Genomic DNA, 16,426 nt, shown 5'->3' on the forward strand with positions numbered 1-16,426 from the left:
GAAGAGCTCGACATCTCTGCTTCATACCCAGAACGTCTCGGAGCAAATAAACTAAAGGTAAAAGACGACTGGCTCAGACATGCGGGAGCTACAGAAAGTACTCACGGCACGTCACTGTTCGCACAATTGATTGGGTTGTAGACTTCAGTTGAAATTGATAACCATTTGTGCTTATCGGTTTACAGTCATAGTCCATTATGACAAAGTCAAAACGTTTTCATGCTGCAAAAACGTGAAGGAGCTTGTTAAGATTTGCCCAAATCCGCGTGCTCAAAGATTGTAGAAACTTCACCAAGAAGACTGAGGCTGTAACTGGTGCCAGAGGGGCTTCTGTGAGTGATCTCTCTTTATGGTGTTTATTATTTTCATTACTCAATTATGTTCGCTCCTATTGATATGGACTGCCGAGGGGCCCAAAGGGCTCAGCCAGAGCCAGTTAGAATGTTAATGTTTCTGGATGGCGGAAGGACGTGACTTTTTCAGGCTGGAGATCCTGTGTAGGATGGGTGGGCGCGGGGCGTTATGTGTTTATATGTATGCAACTTTACAAATTGTGTAGCAGTTTCCTCATTTGTCGACCGTGATGCTTTTTAACGAGGGCTTTAACCGGAAGTTGGCCTGCGAGTGCTTTTACTTTGACAGTGTGATGACGCGCAGGAACAGCGGACTGAAAGCTGTTCACAGGATCCACAGTTTGGCTTAAAATGAGCTCTATCGGGACCGGGGTGAGTGTTTCACTGTTTGTCTGAGCTGGTGCTTTATGTCAATGTCACTCTTGGTGTTTCTGTATCAGATTTTAGTCCAGGTTTCAGAAGAAGAATCCGCATTTATGCTGAAACTCTCATTCATTACAACTTATAGCTGTTAGCTAACGTGCTAGCCTGCTGAGTCACAGCGAGGCCCGGTGAATGTTAGCTAGCTGAAGCTAACCTGATATCGAAAGTATACACTTAAACGTTTTAGTTCAGTTTAAGTGTGGTTTACAGTTAGTATTTTGGAACTAAAATAAGTAGATCTAATCTTAATCCATTTTGTCCCAGGAGCTGTAGAAATGGGTGTTGTTTGAGCACAGTGAGAGCTAAGTTAACAATTATCTTCGGTATATGTATAACTCCCTAAAGAACAAATCAGGTTTGCATCTTAATGTGTGTCAGCTGAAGTTAGTTCTATGAAGAAGACAATTTCATACTTTTTACAGACTAAGTATTTTAGATGAAATAGGTTTCCTTTAGATCCAACCAACGTAATTTATTCAGATAAAATTCAGACTTTTAGAGGTGGAGCACTCATCTCATGCTGCTCTCAGATGTGGAGATGCAATATTCGCTTCTTAAGGATAAGTAGAGTGAAGTTTCACTGAGGGAGTTTGAACATATCGGAGCACACTTTTTATTTTATTATCCACTTAGAATCAGTACTGCTGTCACATGAATCTGGGGGACATTGATGTGTTATGTCATTTACACTCTGTACCTGTGTGTCCTGCAGTATGACCTGTCGGCCTCCACCTTCTCTCCGGACGGCCGAGTGTTTCAGGTGGAATATGCCATGAAGGCAGTAGAGAACAGCAGGTTAGTGCCTCAGCATTATTAGCTACAAGCCTGTAGTCCCATCAGTATTCACCAAACTCAGTCACATAAGTTTGGGTACATCTAATTGTGTGTGTGTGTGTAGCACGGCCATCGGTATCCGCTGTAAAGATGGTGTTGTATTTGGAGTGGAGAAGCTCGTTTTGTCCAAACTGTATGAGGGGGGCTCCAACAAACGCATCTTTAACATTGACAGACACGTCGGCATGGTAAACACACACGCACACATGCATCTTTATTGATATCATCAACCAAAGCTTTGATGAAAAATACTTGTTGACGATGAGTGAATTAATTTTAAACCAGCTTCAGAGAAACAAAAAATTGCAGACTCGTGTCAAATCCTCGACATTTTAATCTAGGCTCAGTTACCACATGTGAAGAGCGAGGCCCTGGTCTGTCACTCTGGATTCATTGTCTATGGGCTCTCTACTGATATATGTTGTGACAGTTGAATATTTCTGATGATAGATGAATGTGACTAAATGAAGTGTCTCTCTCTCCTCCAGGCTGTAGCTGGCCTGTTGGCTGATGCTCGCTCGCTTGCTGAAGTTGCCAGAGAAGAAGCCTCCAACTTCAGATCAAACTATGGACATGACGTTCCCCTGAAGGTAAATGCAGCCTCTCCTCTTTTTTTCAGTTGTAGCTCATCTTCTAGTTGATGCTAGGCTAACGGTGTTTCCTATTGTTGCAGCACCTGTCAGACAGAGTGGCCATGTACGTCCATGCCTACACGCTATACAGTGCTGTGAGGCCGTTTGGCTGCAGGTGAGTCTGAGGCTCCACGTCATTTATTACAGCGAAGCTGATCAGTTGAAGCTTGTCTGCAGGGAGGGATGATGAGTCACAAAGGTTTCACTCACTGGACTGAACTCCTGTGCTGTCACTTCCTCTTGGCTGTCTGACCAGTCCCTGAGCTGATCAGTAACACACCTGTCTTAATCTGATATCACAACAGCCAGGCAGGTGTTATCTTCACCAACACTGCTCTGAACATAGAACATGTGAAAGTCCACAGCAGCCAATGTGTAAAAATACAACACAATGGATTCACAAAATGAAATTGTAGTGACAACTGGAAATAAAATTAGCAGCACAGGCTGGTAAACAGCCTCTGTATTGTACAGAATGTGAAAAGACTGAATCCAAACCTCAGATTTATGGTAGTGACCCATCCCCAGTTTTTCAACATTTTCTGCTGTCTAATGTCTGTGTTGTTGCTTCTGTGCAGTTTCATCCTAGGCTCATACGACAAAGACGACGGCCCTCAGCTCTACATGGTCGACCCATCAGGCATCTCATACGTGAGTCAGAAGTACTGCAAGCTCTACACTGAGGCTGTAGGCCTGGGTCAGCACCTGGGGGTGGGGGTGGGCAAGATAATAATCTCAGGGCTAACATGGCCTCCTGTGTGCAGCTCAGCTCCATGTCCTTCAGCATCACAGTGCTGGCAGCTCTTGTATGTGACATTGACCCAACAAATGTTCTGTTGCTTCTTTCTGTTTGACTTCATTAAATCTCTGTGGTTGTCACACTGAGAGGAGCTGTGATCTGCCTCCATGAATGACTGGAATCTAATGTAGTATGACGTTTCTGCACAGCAACAGGTCAGCTGCTTCACAGATTCATCTTCTGTACAGTGAAACCCAGCAGCTCTGTTCAGGCCCAGTCCAGCCCGATCAGAGCTATTGACACATTTTGACCTTCAGCAAACATCCAAAAATCTTTTCCTCTGGAGAGCCACAGCATTTTCTCTGGCTTGTTGACTCCTGTTTATTACAGGCAGGTTTCAGTTTGGCAGCTTAATGATCTGATCACTGAGGTAAATCCATTTAAAGCCACAGTCAGCCTGATAAAGAAAACACTCTCACTGAGAGCTGCTGTATACTAGGCTTGCAACGGTTAGAGGTTTTCACGGTATGATAACAGTCAGAAAATATGATCGTTTCCCAGAATTCCACGGGTACTATTATTATCGGCTACAGTGACTCTTAAAGGAATGAAAACAAAAGGGTCTTTTTTACTGCAGGTGACTGTGACAGATGACTGAGCTGGACTGCAGCACTAGACTGACCCTGAAGAAGAAACTGAATTATAAACATGATTTTAAAAAGAGCACATAACTAGAACATGTTGTATAGGTAAAGCATGTTAGCACAGGTAGTAGAGGAAGTATTCACATCCTTTACTTAAAAGTACTAATACCACACTGGTGCAGCTCTTCTGGTCTTGTTGGGATTCAAGTACAACTATTGATTATTTTCATTAAATCTGCTGATTATTTTCTCCATCAGCTGACTAACTGGTTTGTAATTATCCCGGCAGTAGACATGCCGTCACAATGCTCTAAACGATTATGAAAGTAGTTGCTAATATAATGCAGGTGTGTGCGACAGCATAGCCAGACTGGTCCTGTCTTTACCATCACCCTCGTGCCGTGACTCATGTCAGCCCCCAGAGCCAGGAAGGTTGCAGTGTGTCTTTGTGTCGCATGAGGATCAGTGTGAGCCCTTTTGTGAGTCAGAGATAAGTGAACGAACACACAATGTTGAAAATTATTTCTAGAGTGTATTTTAACTGACATACTCTCACGTTTTATTGTTTGGGATTAAAGCTATAAACGGGACACGCACTCTGAGCTGTATGGAGAGGCGGTGCTCTCGAAGGTGTCCGTTTCTGAGATATCCAAACTAGTTCTGTGCTGCTGGTCTAAGTTTCTTTTCTGGCGGATGGAGTTTGGTGATTTCAGCCTTGTCCTCTCTGCCATTTGTCTGCTGCATGTGTGCATGTGGCGTCCGGTGCAGAGTCTGACAGGCAGTCGGGGAAGAAAGGTGCATTTGTCTGTTTTTATGCTTCATTAGGAATTTAAAATTCAAAGCAAAAACGAATTGCCTACCGCTGGAAGTGTGTTTGTTCAGATCTCTTGTGGGACTTCAAGGGTTCATGGAGGTGAATTTTCACATTCACTTACACGCTCACTTTCAGCCACCGGCTGTGGCTCAGGGTAGAGCGGGTCATTTCCTAACCGGAGGATTAGCGGCTCGATTCTTGGCTTGTCCAGTCAACATGTTGAAGTGTCCATGAGCAAGACACTGAACCCCCAGTTGCTCCTGGTGATAACACCGGTGTGTGTGAATTTATGAGTAAAAGCGCTTTGAGTGTGCTGTAAAGCATAGAAAAGCGCTATACAAGTATGACAATTTACAGCATTGCTTCACTTTACCAGTAAATAATATAACATACCTTTTTAAAAAGGTTCAAACTCTGCCATTTAGCCTGCCTGTATGTGACTGTAGCTGGAGGTGCACTTTCACAAGCGGTGACAAGCCTCAGTTGTTCTGGTAAATCCAGATAGCTGATATCTGGTGGTTTATCCAACATGGTTTCAGCATCATGCTGTTCACTCCCTCCACGTTTAGATACTGGTAAATGGACTGTAGCGCGTTTTTCCACAGTGTGTTGCACTGACCAAAGCGCTTTACAGGAGATGAAACAACATTCACATACCCACGACGACAGGCTGTCACACAGCGGCGCTAGTCAAGCCACCGGGAGCAATTCTGGGGAGACTGGGAGTCGAACCACCAACTTGCTGGTCAGGAGACGACTGCCCTACCTCAAGAGCCACAGCCACCCGTAGAGGTCAGGAGATCTGTGTCAGGTTTTTTGATGTAACCGTGAAAGACAAAACTTTTGCCAGTGGGTCAGACCTGTCTGTTGGAGGACTGGCGTGGCCCATAGGCTGCTGTGTTCCCCCCAACTGCTATACAGACAAAGAATCCATCCTCCAACAGTGAGAGTCCCAGTCAGACCAGTAACCAGACTGTGTTTGTGTGTTCAGGGCTACTGGGGCTGTGCCATTGGAAAAGCAAAACAAGCTGCCAAGACAGAGATTGAAAAACTGCAGGTGAGTTATTTTTCAACTGTCTTTAACAAACAGATTCAAGCTGCAGCAGCTCCAGTAACCCATTTATCTGAGCTGCACCAGGGCCAGAAATCCAGTTTGTCCAGAGCTTCTGTTTCTGTCTCAGTAACCCGATTCTGTCCGTCAATGTCACGTTTATTCGTAAAGCACATTTAAAAGCATTTGTTGACCAAAGTGCTGGACAGAGTTTAAGAGTAACCTAAACAGATAAAAAATAAATAAATGAAGGAAAAACAAAATAATCTGGACATTATAGTTGAAGCAAAAGTTTGTATGAATTTTTCAGTTTTCTGATACAACAGTGTGTGGATACTTTGTAGCCCGTCACCAACAGACTGACATTAGTGTTGTGGAGCAGTGAACATATTAACAAATGAGAGCAGCTCAGCGACACACACAGCTGTGCTTCAGTCCAACTGGTGGGACAAAGAAAAGACATGCTGGCTTTCTCTGGTACAAACACTGCTCTCTGCTGCTGACACAATGTTAACAACAACACAGGCAAGCACTCTGCTTTGTTCCCCCCTCCCCTCTCCACATGTTGAAGGATAATCACCTTTTCCCCCTCCCCTCTCCCCACTCCACATGTTGAAGGATAATCACCTTTATTGGCCAACTATGTTACACACAAGGAATTTGTTTCCAGTACAGAACTGAGGCAGCCATCTGTGGTGCCAACTCAACCGATGGCTCTAACCATCGGGGGCAACTTGGGGGTTCAGTGTCTTGCCCAAGGACACTTCCACATATGAACTGCAGGCACCGAGATTCGAACCTCCGACTCTTCAGTTAGGAGACAACTGCTCTACCCACTGCAGGGACAGCACTGCCATTGGGATGTGTGTGTGTGAGATGGCTGCCTCGGTTCTGTATCGGAGACACTGTGTGTGTGTGTGTGTGTGTGTGTGGGACACTTGGCCAATAAAAAATTATCATTAAAAGCACAAAAATATTTGCATCAAAATATAAGCCCAAGTACCAAAAGTAAAAAGTACACTTTATGCAGACTGGCTTAAATTATTGGATTATAATTGTTGTATTAATCACATTTGATGCTGCAGCTGGTAAAGGTGGAGCTAATTTAATAACCTTCTCTACTTGAGTCCTTTTTGCTGTACTCTGAGGAAATTTGATGTGACTGTGTGTGTTTCTGTCAGATGAAGGAGATGACATGCAGAGAACTGGTCAAAGAAGTCGCCAAAATGTGAGTCAACTGCATCCACAGTTTGATTTTTAGTATGGTGGCGTACACTGCGACCTGAGCAGCCTGCACAGGCTCACACACCTCACCTCCATTTTCACCTACATTTCATCACCGTTAAGCACAGTGGTGGAACAGTTTGGTTCACTAGTCACCATTTGGGGTATGTATCGGTGGTTCAGTTAAATTGAAATAGGTTAAGGCATTGGCAGTAGAAATTTAACACGGCCGAGGAAAAATCCTTGTGCCAAAAATCCAGTGAAACTTGGGCCTAGTCCACATCTACAGGGGTATTTTTAAATCCACAGTTTTTCCAGTCTTTTTTTTTTTTTTTTTTTCACACACAGCCAGTTGTAAAATAAACAAATAAAACGTTGTCCCCGCAAAAGCACTGTCAGGAGTATGCCAAACCAACAGGTGGTGATATATTCCTAACTTTGTCATGTTGGCCAATCAGAAGTCTGAAAAGAAGTCATTCCTGGTTCCGGTAGACTAACGTTAACAACAATGCCCCATTCAGGAAGCAGACTGACAGTGGCGTTCAGTGTCACACTAGAGTATAAAGGTAACAAAACACAGGAAACGTGGAATATGTGATGGTCTGTTTCGTTGGAGCGTTGAGTGTAGAACTGACATCCATAGTGCATTCTGACGCCTCTGTTCCTCCACATAGTGGGCGGGTAACTGTGTACTATGTACACGTAAGCAAGTTGACAGCCCAGTTAGCAGTGTTAACTACAGTTACTAGTTTGGCTGTGTCCACCACTGCATTCATAAACAAAAGAGAAGACGTCTCGCATGCTGGCATCAAACAAATGAGATTCTGGCGCACACTCTGTTTTCCCTTTCCACATGACAACACTGAAAACAGAGTTTCTAAAAATCTGTGAAGGGCCTGGTGGAGTTGAGTGTTTTAACATGTCATCCACCTCCATCTGTCTCTGCTGTCCTGTTTCTGCAGAATCTACATCGTTCACGACGAGGTTAAGGACAAAGCGTTCGAGCTGGAGCTCAGCTGGGTCGGAGAAGGTAAGAAGCAATCATTGCTCTGCTTTTCCTCTTATTATACTGAGCTGGCTGTTGGATCTTCTGGCTCTACTGTTCTTTACTGAAGCCTCTACTTCCTGCAGGTTTTAGCTTTCTGATCTTGGCTTTTACTTCTTTTTCTCACCTTGTTTTCACCAGCACTCAAAGCAACGGGGCTCATTTGTATTGTTATTTTTACTAAATGAGAACTCTTTAAAAAGCTGTAAGAGATGAAGATGAAACTTTTTACTACTGACTTATTGAAAAGGCAGCATTTCACATCTGCTCAGTTCAGCCTACAGACTAATCCAGTGTAGCATCCGACTTCAGCTTGACGTTGCTGCCCCTGCACTGCACAAAGACAAGTGAAATCTGAGCTCTGTGCTTGTCCACTGAGTTTCCACAGAATGGCCGCAGGTCCTTCAAATGTCTTAAAATACAGTTTTACTAATACAAGGCCTTAAAAAGTATTAAATTGTCTTGAATTCAGATCGGTTGGGTCTTAGGCATTTTAGTCACTTCACTGCGAGAATTTCTCCAAAGAAGGAGAATAGCTTATTATTTTTAAAAATTATTAATAATAAAATGTTGCAGTGATCAGTTGCATTATGTGACCAAATTTACTTAAGCTGCGACTGCAAAATAAATGGCTTATGCACTCATGACTGCTCTCACTGTAGAAGTGGTGGACAGATGTCCGTCTCAGCAATACTGTTATCACAGCGTTTATCTGCAGGTCTATCGCTCAGCAGTTTCATGTAGCAGAGACGTCCAATATATCAAATGTGTCAATCCACACTGACTCTGAGACCTGTGTAATCACTGGACCTCTTTATTTATGATTCAGATCTGTTTTCCTTTGGCATATTTGAAGTGTAATCACTACAAATCAGGTAGATTGCCTGTTTACGTGTCAAAAACTTAAGTTAATGAATCCATACATATAAATGTTGCTGATGAGCCAACATGAAAACCGTTTTCCCCCAGTACATTTCTGCTGTTGGTTGGCCTGGTGAAGACCGTGCTGTCCTCCTGCTGACAGACAGCTGTTCTGACGAGAGGTGCATGGGGGTCCAAGTCAGTGTGGACTGAACAGATTAAACAAGTCGTGCATACGCACCGCTCACATCTGAAGTTAGTAGTGGCTGAAACCCACCATCAATCCTTCTTTAAGTATTAGGCTACTAGTAACTTCAACCCACAATGAGCTGGGACTAGCAGGTGGGTTAGGACGAACTGTGCATGAAGTCCCAGTCCAACACAGCAGAAATTCTTCCTCGGAAGAAAAATGGGCTACAAATAAATCACGTACACAAATGGCAAAGCATGCGCACAATTCATTGGTTTATTCTTGAGCTGAAATATAAGAGTCTAATCATCGTCATCATCAGTGTCGTCATCATGACGTTGACTACCAGCCTATAGAGCTCTACAGTGACGACAAAAGATTATACATACAGGCTATGCACATTGGATGGTCAGGGTATTTAAAAGAAATAAAATACAATACAGATTCTTACACAAAAATACAGAGACATTTGACATGTATCTGCATCTGGGATGCTTCAACTGAAACATTGTTGCTGATGCTCTGGTTGCCATGGTGACACATGACTCTCCTCTTTCCTGTCTCCTCTCTCCTTCAGTCACAAAGGGACGGCACGAGCTGGTGCCTAAAGACATCCGAGAGGAAGCAGAGAAATATGCCAAGGTGAGCTGGACACACCTGGACTCGCCTGTAGTCAGTGCACTCATTGATCAGCTGATTCAGAAAAGGAGGAGAAACATTTGGTCTAGTTTGAGCTGCATTTCAGCTCCATTCACAAAGGCCATAATTGATTAATCCCAATTGATTCAGTTACATCAGATAGACATGTTTCATAAAGAACTTCTCAGAATCTCCAGAGCCTATTTTTTATTTCTATATCCAACTGGTCGAGGCAGAAGGCTGCCCACCAAGAGCTGGGGTCTGTCGGAGGTTTCTTCTCTGTCTGTGTTTACATCAGCCTGATACCTGCAGACAGCTGCTAGCTAGCTTTAGCCCCCGACAGGAGCAGGCTGAATAAAGTAGAATCCACACACTGTCCACTCGACCTCTGCAGCCTCACATCTCAGAGCCAGAGATAACATCTGTTCAACACAGCAAACGGAGCTCAGGTCGGCGTCGGAGGCTTTTTCAGGCTGCCGCTCTTCAGGCCTGCTACAGGTTAGCCATACTTGGCTAACATCCTGAGTTATGACAGGATGTAGTTTGGTGTGTTTGTGGCCTGTTGTGATGCAGAACAGCTAACGTAGCCAACTGTCACCTACGTTAATTTAAAACTTAAAGTAACCTCTGTGCACAATGTAACAACTGGTTTTCCACACAGAAGACCTGTAACACTCCATGCAGCCCACACTGAACCACTTATAACAAGTAACCTCTGGAGGCATAACATCTAGGACAGTACATGTTTACTGAGGAAAGGCACAAATGCATATTGATTTCAAGAGTCAGTATTGAACTAGTGAAATAATAGAGATTAAGCTGAAAATGAATATTGTTGGGCATGGTTGTGTAATAAAAATGAAAATTGTCTGGTATTTTTATGCAACACTGAGATCTACTGACACTGTTTCAGTGGGCTGATCCTCATGTTTGTGTCTTCAGGACTCTCTGGAGGAGGACGACGACTCTGATGAAGAAAACATGTGAACCTAACACATGTCTCCTTAGCGTCTCCTGCTCTGCTCACACGCTTTCTCTTTTTTTATGTTTATACTTCATGGACATTCGTGTCGGTTACCTTGTTTTCTGTTGGATGAATTTAAGGTTTAAATAAAAATTTGAATCAAATATTTCCACACTGAAGTTTCTCTTTTCTGCCTGACACACAGGACAGGATGGTGTGAATGACTCAGTGTTGTTTGTTGGTCAGCTGATTATAAACTGTAAATAGAGATCTGTTTTCCCACATCACTTGACAGCAGCAGAGCAGGATGTTAGAAATCCCAACTCGGAATAAGCTGCAGAATTAAGTTTGAAGAAGCTACTAAAAGATGAGATAAAGGCGAAAATGAGTTGCATCCAGTGAACCTGGGCTGCAACTAAGCATTAGTTTAATTGGTTAATCTGCCACTTCTTGATTAGTTCATTTTGTTGCTAAAGTGTGCCTACTATAACTTTAGTATTAAATGAAGGAGGTGAATACTTCCTCTATTACTGATGGCATGGATAGATTATTATACAGCAGATAAAAGGCTCCCATCTTCATTTACACCCCGTGCACGGAGTTTCTTTGGTTTTGTAGTTGCTTGTTAATACTGCTTATTTTGTTATACTACACAGCCTTATGCTGGTTTACTTGCCCCTTGCATGGGGATATGTACATGCACATTGAGAGCTGATGTACCAGTGAAATTCCTCATGTGTCAGACACACCTGGCCAATAAAGCTGATTCTGATTGTTTTGTGTCCTATAAGCGAGTTCTGTGACTTTCAAACAACAACTGTCACTTCGTACAGTAATCCATCCATGGCAGGCCCTCACCTGTCTCTGTGTGTTTGTATGTGTGTAGAAATAACCTCCACACTCCCACAGCGGGAAAGCCATATATGGGTTTGCCGTCGGTGGTTTCCTGTTACGTGAGAGGGCCGATGTTCCTGCCCACTCAGACTCTACAATCGGCGCCACAAACACAGGTTGTCTTTACCCAAAACCGCCGTTTGTTAACGTAATTCAACTTTAAATTCGCATTTACTCCTAAACCTCCATCATCATTCTTCAGTTCAGACCATTTACTTAATATTTGGGCAGCCAAAACAACCGAGCAGTTTGTTGTAGAGTCTGCTTCAACACGATGCCTGATACGTGACGTCTCTCGTATGGAATCCGCATCGCCAAACTGCATTTAAAAAAGTGTCTGCTAAAGGCTCCTAACAGTTATCGGCAAGTTTTTTATGGGATAGGAGAAATAAATAGGGCATTTCACATATTCACAATAACAACGCTCGATTTCGGCATGCATGCAATGAGATAAGAAGCACGTATATAAGTAGAAATAAAACTTTGGTACACAAATTGTCCTCTCTTTCCGGTTTTTTCGGTTCAGTAGCATTCGCACTGAAACGCAATGGCGGCACATGAAACCGTGCGTTGTTAAGATTTTGAGTTAATTAACTGATGATTTGGAAGCAGATATTTAAGAAATTCCAATACTTTTCGAATTGTATCAAGTTGTTTTCTACCACTTAGACAGCCTTGGCCATAGACAAGGTAATATTAACTCCCAAGATTTTTGAATGGAGTTTGGTAAGCAAATCTCCAGCACGTATCGGGGCAGGGCTTCCTAAAGTGTCGGTACAGACGAGGAAGCCCTCTCTGCCAATTGCGATGCACTGCTGCCACTGAGAAAACGCGCGAGGCCAATTGTGACCTCCAATAGCGGAATTGTCTTTTAAGTTCGCTTCTAATTGGACAAGTACCCAACAGATGCCGTCATTTCCCTCGTGGCGCCGCGTTTGTATCATTCAATAGCGATACCAGAACAAGTACGTCCAATTAAAATAGAGGAATCGCACGACCAATAAGATTTTCCTCTTGCAACCACCGCTGTCACCGCAGCCAATCGCGTGTCGGGAAACAGAGCTTGGGGCTCAACAGCTTGTTGTTCGCTTTGCATCCCGAGCGAGAGGGGAAGCAGCCGCGTTCGCGTATGTAAGTATAAAGATCTTCCTTTTCTGCTATAAACCATACTAAAACTTTTAACGGGCAAAATTATCGGTAGACCAGGGACAGAAAACCGAGTGAATGTCACCGGGAGGTTTCCAGGTAATCGCTGTTGTACTGCGCTGGCTGTGGATTGAATGGCAGCGGCACTCGGCTTGTTTTTGCAGTGAAGAAATGTGACGCTCCTGCGCCTTTGTGGAACAGCCACTTATTAAATAAATAAATCCACAACAGTTTTTGTTCCGTCGACTGTCAGAGAGTCTCGTCATGGTTTGATGGGAACTTAGTTTATCCTCCAAACGGGAGGTAATGCTGTCGCTAGTCGAGCTGCCCTGCTGTTACCAGACGGTTTAAATCGCCATATGACCCACCAACTAGCTAGTTGAGTTGCTAGTTAGCCAACTAGCTAAATTTAGCTCCAGAGCGGAGAGTGAAGCCGCAGCTCGCTTCTCCGCTCTCTCCGCGAGAAACAGTCGTTGTTTGGGCTTTGTTCCAGTTGCGAATGGGTTGTGTACTGGTGACCGGAGTCCTCCTCCCAGCTGCTGGTTGTTGCTAGCTGGCGGTGTCAGTGGGGTAAAGTTAGCCGAGCTAGCCGAGCTGACATGGCGAGCTGTGATGGCGACGTGACTCAGTGGAGCTGGGAGCGGAGCGGGAACGAAGGCTTCTGTTCGTCCTGATCAGTGTCCGCTCACGGACCCGCCGACATTTAACCTCCAACCCGCTGAAACCGGTGACTCCATGTTCAGTCGAAATAAACGTTGTTAGGTGAGTTAGTATGTGCTGTTTGTGCTACATATTTGATCTGATCCGGGTACGGAGGAGGGAGGGAGGGAGGGAGGTGTACCGACCCTGAGAAGAATGCCTGAGCTAACACTAGTGAGGCGCTAGTTACTTAGCATTATTTTACAACCTCAGGACAGTTTGACAGTCTGTCCGTGTGTGTCTTCTGCTGTGCCCCCAACTTTAACCACGTCTTGTCCTCTGTGTGTCTTTCAGTGATCCGTAATCTTTCGAGCTGGACTCGCTCAAATAGCCGCAAGGATGAAGGTGAGTGTTTGACCTGCGACACTGAGGATTTTGTTCTGTCTGCTGGAACCAACATCTGATCACTTAAATTGGGCTTTGATGGTCCTGTACTGGAATCTTCCCAGTTAAAACTAATCTCTGTACAGTTTATCTTTAATTTGTTTGTGGTTTGATTGTGGATAGGAGGCATTTGCATTGATGAGCACACACAGCAGTGAGCCACTGCTGCTACTGTTCTGCTACTGTATATTCTGTCTGCTGAGCCACATTGATCATTGCTTAAAGTTTATCTCCAGCCTCATCCCCCAACAGAGGTGAGAGCTGTAAATGTGAGCCTGTTACTTAGGTAATTTACATCTTGGTTTTGGTTCATGTTTTCCGATGCATCTTGTGAACCTTATAAAAATTATCCTTGTCAGTGCAGCGGATTATGTTAGCTGCCACTTGCTCAGTTTTATTTTTGAGGAAACAGCAGCTTATTTATATAAATGAGTCAATTATTAGTACAAAAGGCTTAACATGTAAAATTCTGATTACATTTAAAGAACACATGGGACCCCATCGAGCTAACACTAGCTCAGACCATCAGTCAGCCTTTACTAGTTGGACACATGCGGAGCTTTTGTGCAGTCACTGAAGAAAATGTGTACAAGTGGTGCAGTAACAACAGGAGCACTAAGGCGGAGCTTCCACAAGGGTCAGGGTCCTCACCGCCTGTTTACAAGTGCAGTTTAAATGAACTGTGTGTTGGTGTTTTGTTGGTGTGGAACACACTTGTCCACCACTTGCAGGCATGAGAACACACAAGTTCTCATCACAGGTGTAGCTGTATGTCATGTGACAGTGAGGGAACATGGGCGGTGTTGGTGATGGCACAGATACCAACAAGTGTCTACAGACCACTGTACGTGTATTCACAGGGCAGCAGTTTTGATCACAAGCCTCTGTTCAGGTGACTCAGACCACATTTGGTCAGGTGGGACTGACAGAGGTGGGGGAGACAAACCTGCACAGACATGAGCAGTGTTAGCAGCACTGCTGTCATGAGGCTAACCTTAGCAGCTGGCTGTGCTACATTAAACTAAATAGATGCAGACGTGTTTATTATCACATTATTGACAGCAGCTCCAATCAGCAGCTTCACGCTGCTGTCAGACAGAAGCCAGTCAAACATCAAGAACACCCATAAATCAGATTCAGGCTGGAGACTTGCAGCTGCCCTGCTGTGTGCTGCAGTGCATACTGCGAGTGTGTGTGTGTGTGTGTGTGTGTGTTTGTGTTCAGGTATGTGTGTCTGTGTTGCAGGCAGCAGATGAGCCTGCCTACCTGACAGTGGGGACGGACGTTAGTGCCAAGTACAGAGGAGCGTTCTGCGAGGCCAAGATCAAAACTGTTAAACGCATGGTGAAAGTCAAGGTAAGACCCATAGGATCCAGGTCAACCTGCAGACAGGAATTCCAGGTGTACACCTGAGCAGAGTGGCACAGGGCACTGAGGGAGCATGGGTACTGTTACTGTGGTGAAACACAGAGGGGAACTGAAGGCGTCCAAAATGTAGGACCTCATTCACTGTTGGACTGTGACAGACCAATCAGTCACAACACAAAGATGATGTGTAGATCAACATGACCAGCTCAAAAACAGAGTCTCCAGCACCGACGTTCAGTGTTTTCAGGTCAGATTTATAACTGAAGGTGACAAAAATCATTTAATAGCAATACTGTAACACCCAGAACAGCTGTTTATCTAAATAATTACTTTATTTGTCAATCAACAAGCTAATAGTTATAGACTGTTTTGGTCATTTTTCAAAGACCAGTGAGAAGAAGCCAGATATTGGCTGGTTCCAGGCTCTCGGTGACAGAAGCTGCTGCTTTCTTTCCTTATCTTGATATATTTAATTATTTCATGTTTATTTGTTTTTCCTCCTAAGTTGATTGTCTTTTGGGTTTTGGACAGATGTCACTTTGAGTATGTTTACACTTCTTTGTTTTATAGACCAAATGATTATTCAGAACAGTTTTGCCAGATGAGCTGAAAATAAAAATAAAAGTTAGCTGCATCATTAATCTGGGTTTTACTTTGAGTGTCAAAGTTCAGATGCTTCAGGTAGCAACTATTTTTGCTACCATCGGTGAGATGAAGGCTGCAGGTGCTGCTGTGCGGTCGGTCTGCAGGCACTCTGATTGGTTGTTGGGGACGAATGATGATGCTGAGAAAAGGTTTCGCTCAGTGAGCTGATGATATCATATGATGTCACATCTTCTCTTGGCTGTCTGACCAATCCCCTGTCAGGTCACCCTCACGGGTACCTGTGACCCTTCAGACTGACTGTGATAGTGTCCTGTCAGTGTGAATGTAAGAGTCATTTCTTGAGCTCTGTTTGGGTTACAGCATTTTTAAACCAGAACCAGGGATGGCTGTTGAGTCCTGCTGTGCTTGTCACTCTCTGTACTTACTGCTTCTGTTATCCGTCACATTAGTGAGACTGAAATGTGTAAGTGAAGGCACCAATGCTCAGCAGGACACTTACTTATTCACTTAGTTATTTTTGAAAGTCATCACTTCTGTACCTGCTTATCAGGGTGAGGATGGCTGTCTGGTCGTACCTGTCTGTCACAGCCCTCCCTCTTCACCTCTGCATCTTCACAGCTTTATTTATGTTGAGCGATTCAAAGTGGGCTACACAGTGCTTTATAAAGAACCAGGAAATACCAGATAGAAGTGTAATGTGAATCAAAAATAACCCAGTAACAAATGAGATGAAACAAAAACTAGTAAAATGTGTTTTTAAGAGATTTAAATGAAGCAGGTTCAGTTTCCCTGTAAGAAAACAAACAGATGTGTTGAGCAGTGACTCAGTAAATTCACACAGGTAGTTGCAGTAGCTGCTTCAAACATGGTAACACATCAGACAGAGGAAGTTGTTTTGTTTTTTTAAGCAGCAGAC

General features: G+C 43.9%; 2 protein-coding genes across 8 annotated transcripts in view; both read left to right on the plus strand.

Annotated features, from left to right (window-relative positions):
* The first annotated feature begins 601 nt into the window (after window positions 1–601).
* psma3 (proteasome 20S subunit alpha 3) lies at window positions 602–10,577 on the plus strand. Of its 2 annotated transcripts, none has more exons than XM_020586355.1 (11): window positions 602–725; window positions 1,489–1,571; window positions 1,675–1,798; window positions 2,099–2,200; window positions 2,284–2,357; window positions 2,821–2,893; window positions 5,431–5,496; window positions 6,672–6,718; window positions 7,677–7,744; window positions 9,388–9,452; window positions 10,392–10,577. In XM_020586355.1, exons 1-11 carry the CDS (start codon window positions 705–707, stop codon window positions 10,434–10,436), a joined length of 768 nt encoding a protein of 255 aa, XP_020442011.1. In that variant the 5' UTR covers window positions 602–704; the 3' UTR covers window positions 10,437–10,577. The 2 variants fall into 2 exon arrangements, with proteins under 2 accessions (XP_020442011.1, XP_020442012.1); XM_020586356.1 differs by lacking the exon at window positions 602–725 and adding an exon at window positions 800–904.
* An 853-nt stretch (window positions 10,578–11,430) lies between these two features.
* Window positions 11,431–16,426, plus strand: part of arid4a (AT-rich interactive domain 4A) — a 29,433-nt gene continuing 24,437 nt past the window's right edge. For 2 of the 6 annotated variants that reach the window (XM_020586348.1, XM_020586349.1), the window contains exons 1-3: window positions 11,438–12,438; window positions 13,447–13,497; window positions 14,782–14,892. In XM_020586348.1, the coding sequence (XP_020442004.1) occupies window positions 13,492–13,497; window positions 14,782–14,892 (117 nt within the window). In that variant the 5' untranslated portion in view covers window positions 11,438–12,438; window positions 13,447–13,491. Of the gene's footprint in view, window positions 12,439–12,471; window positions 12,553–12,589; window positions 13,216–13,446; window positions 13,498–14,781; window positions 14,893–16,426 lie in introns of those variants that run through there. The other 4 variants (XM_020586344.1, XM_020586347.1, XM_020586346.1 and 1 more) reach the window with 4 other exon arrangements.

The sequence above is a fragment of the Monopterus albus genome, unplaced genomic scaffold, assembly GCF_001952655.1.
Source record: "Monopterus albus unplaced genomic scaffold, M_albus_1.0 scaffold403.1, whole genome shotgun sequence".
NCBI classification, from domain to species: Eukaryota; Metazoa; Chordata; class Actinopteri; order Synbranchiformes; family Synbranchidae; genus Monopterus; species Monopterus albus.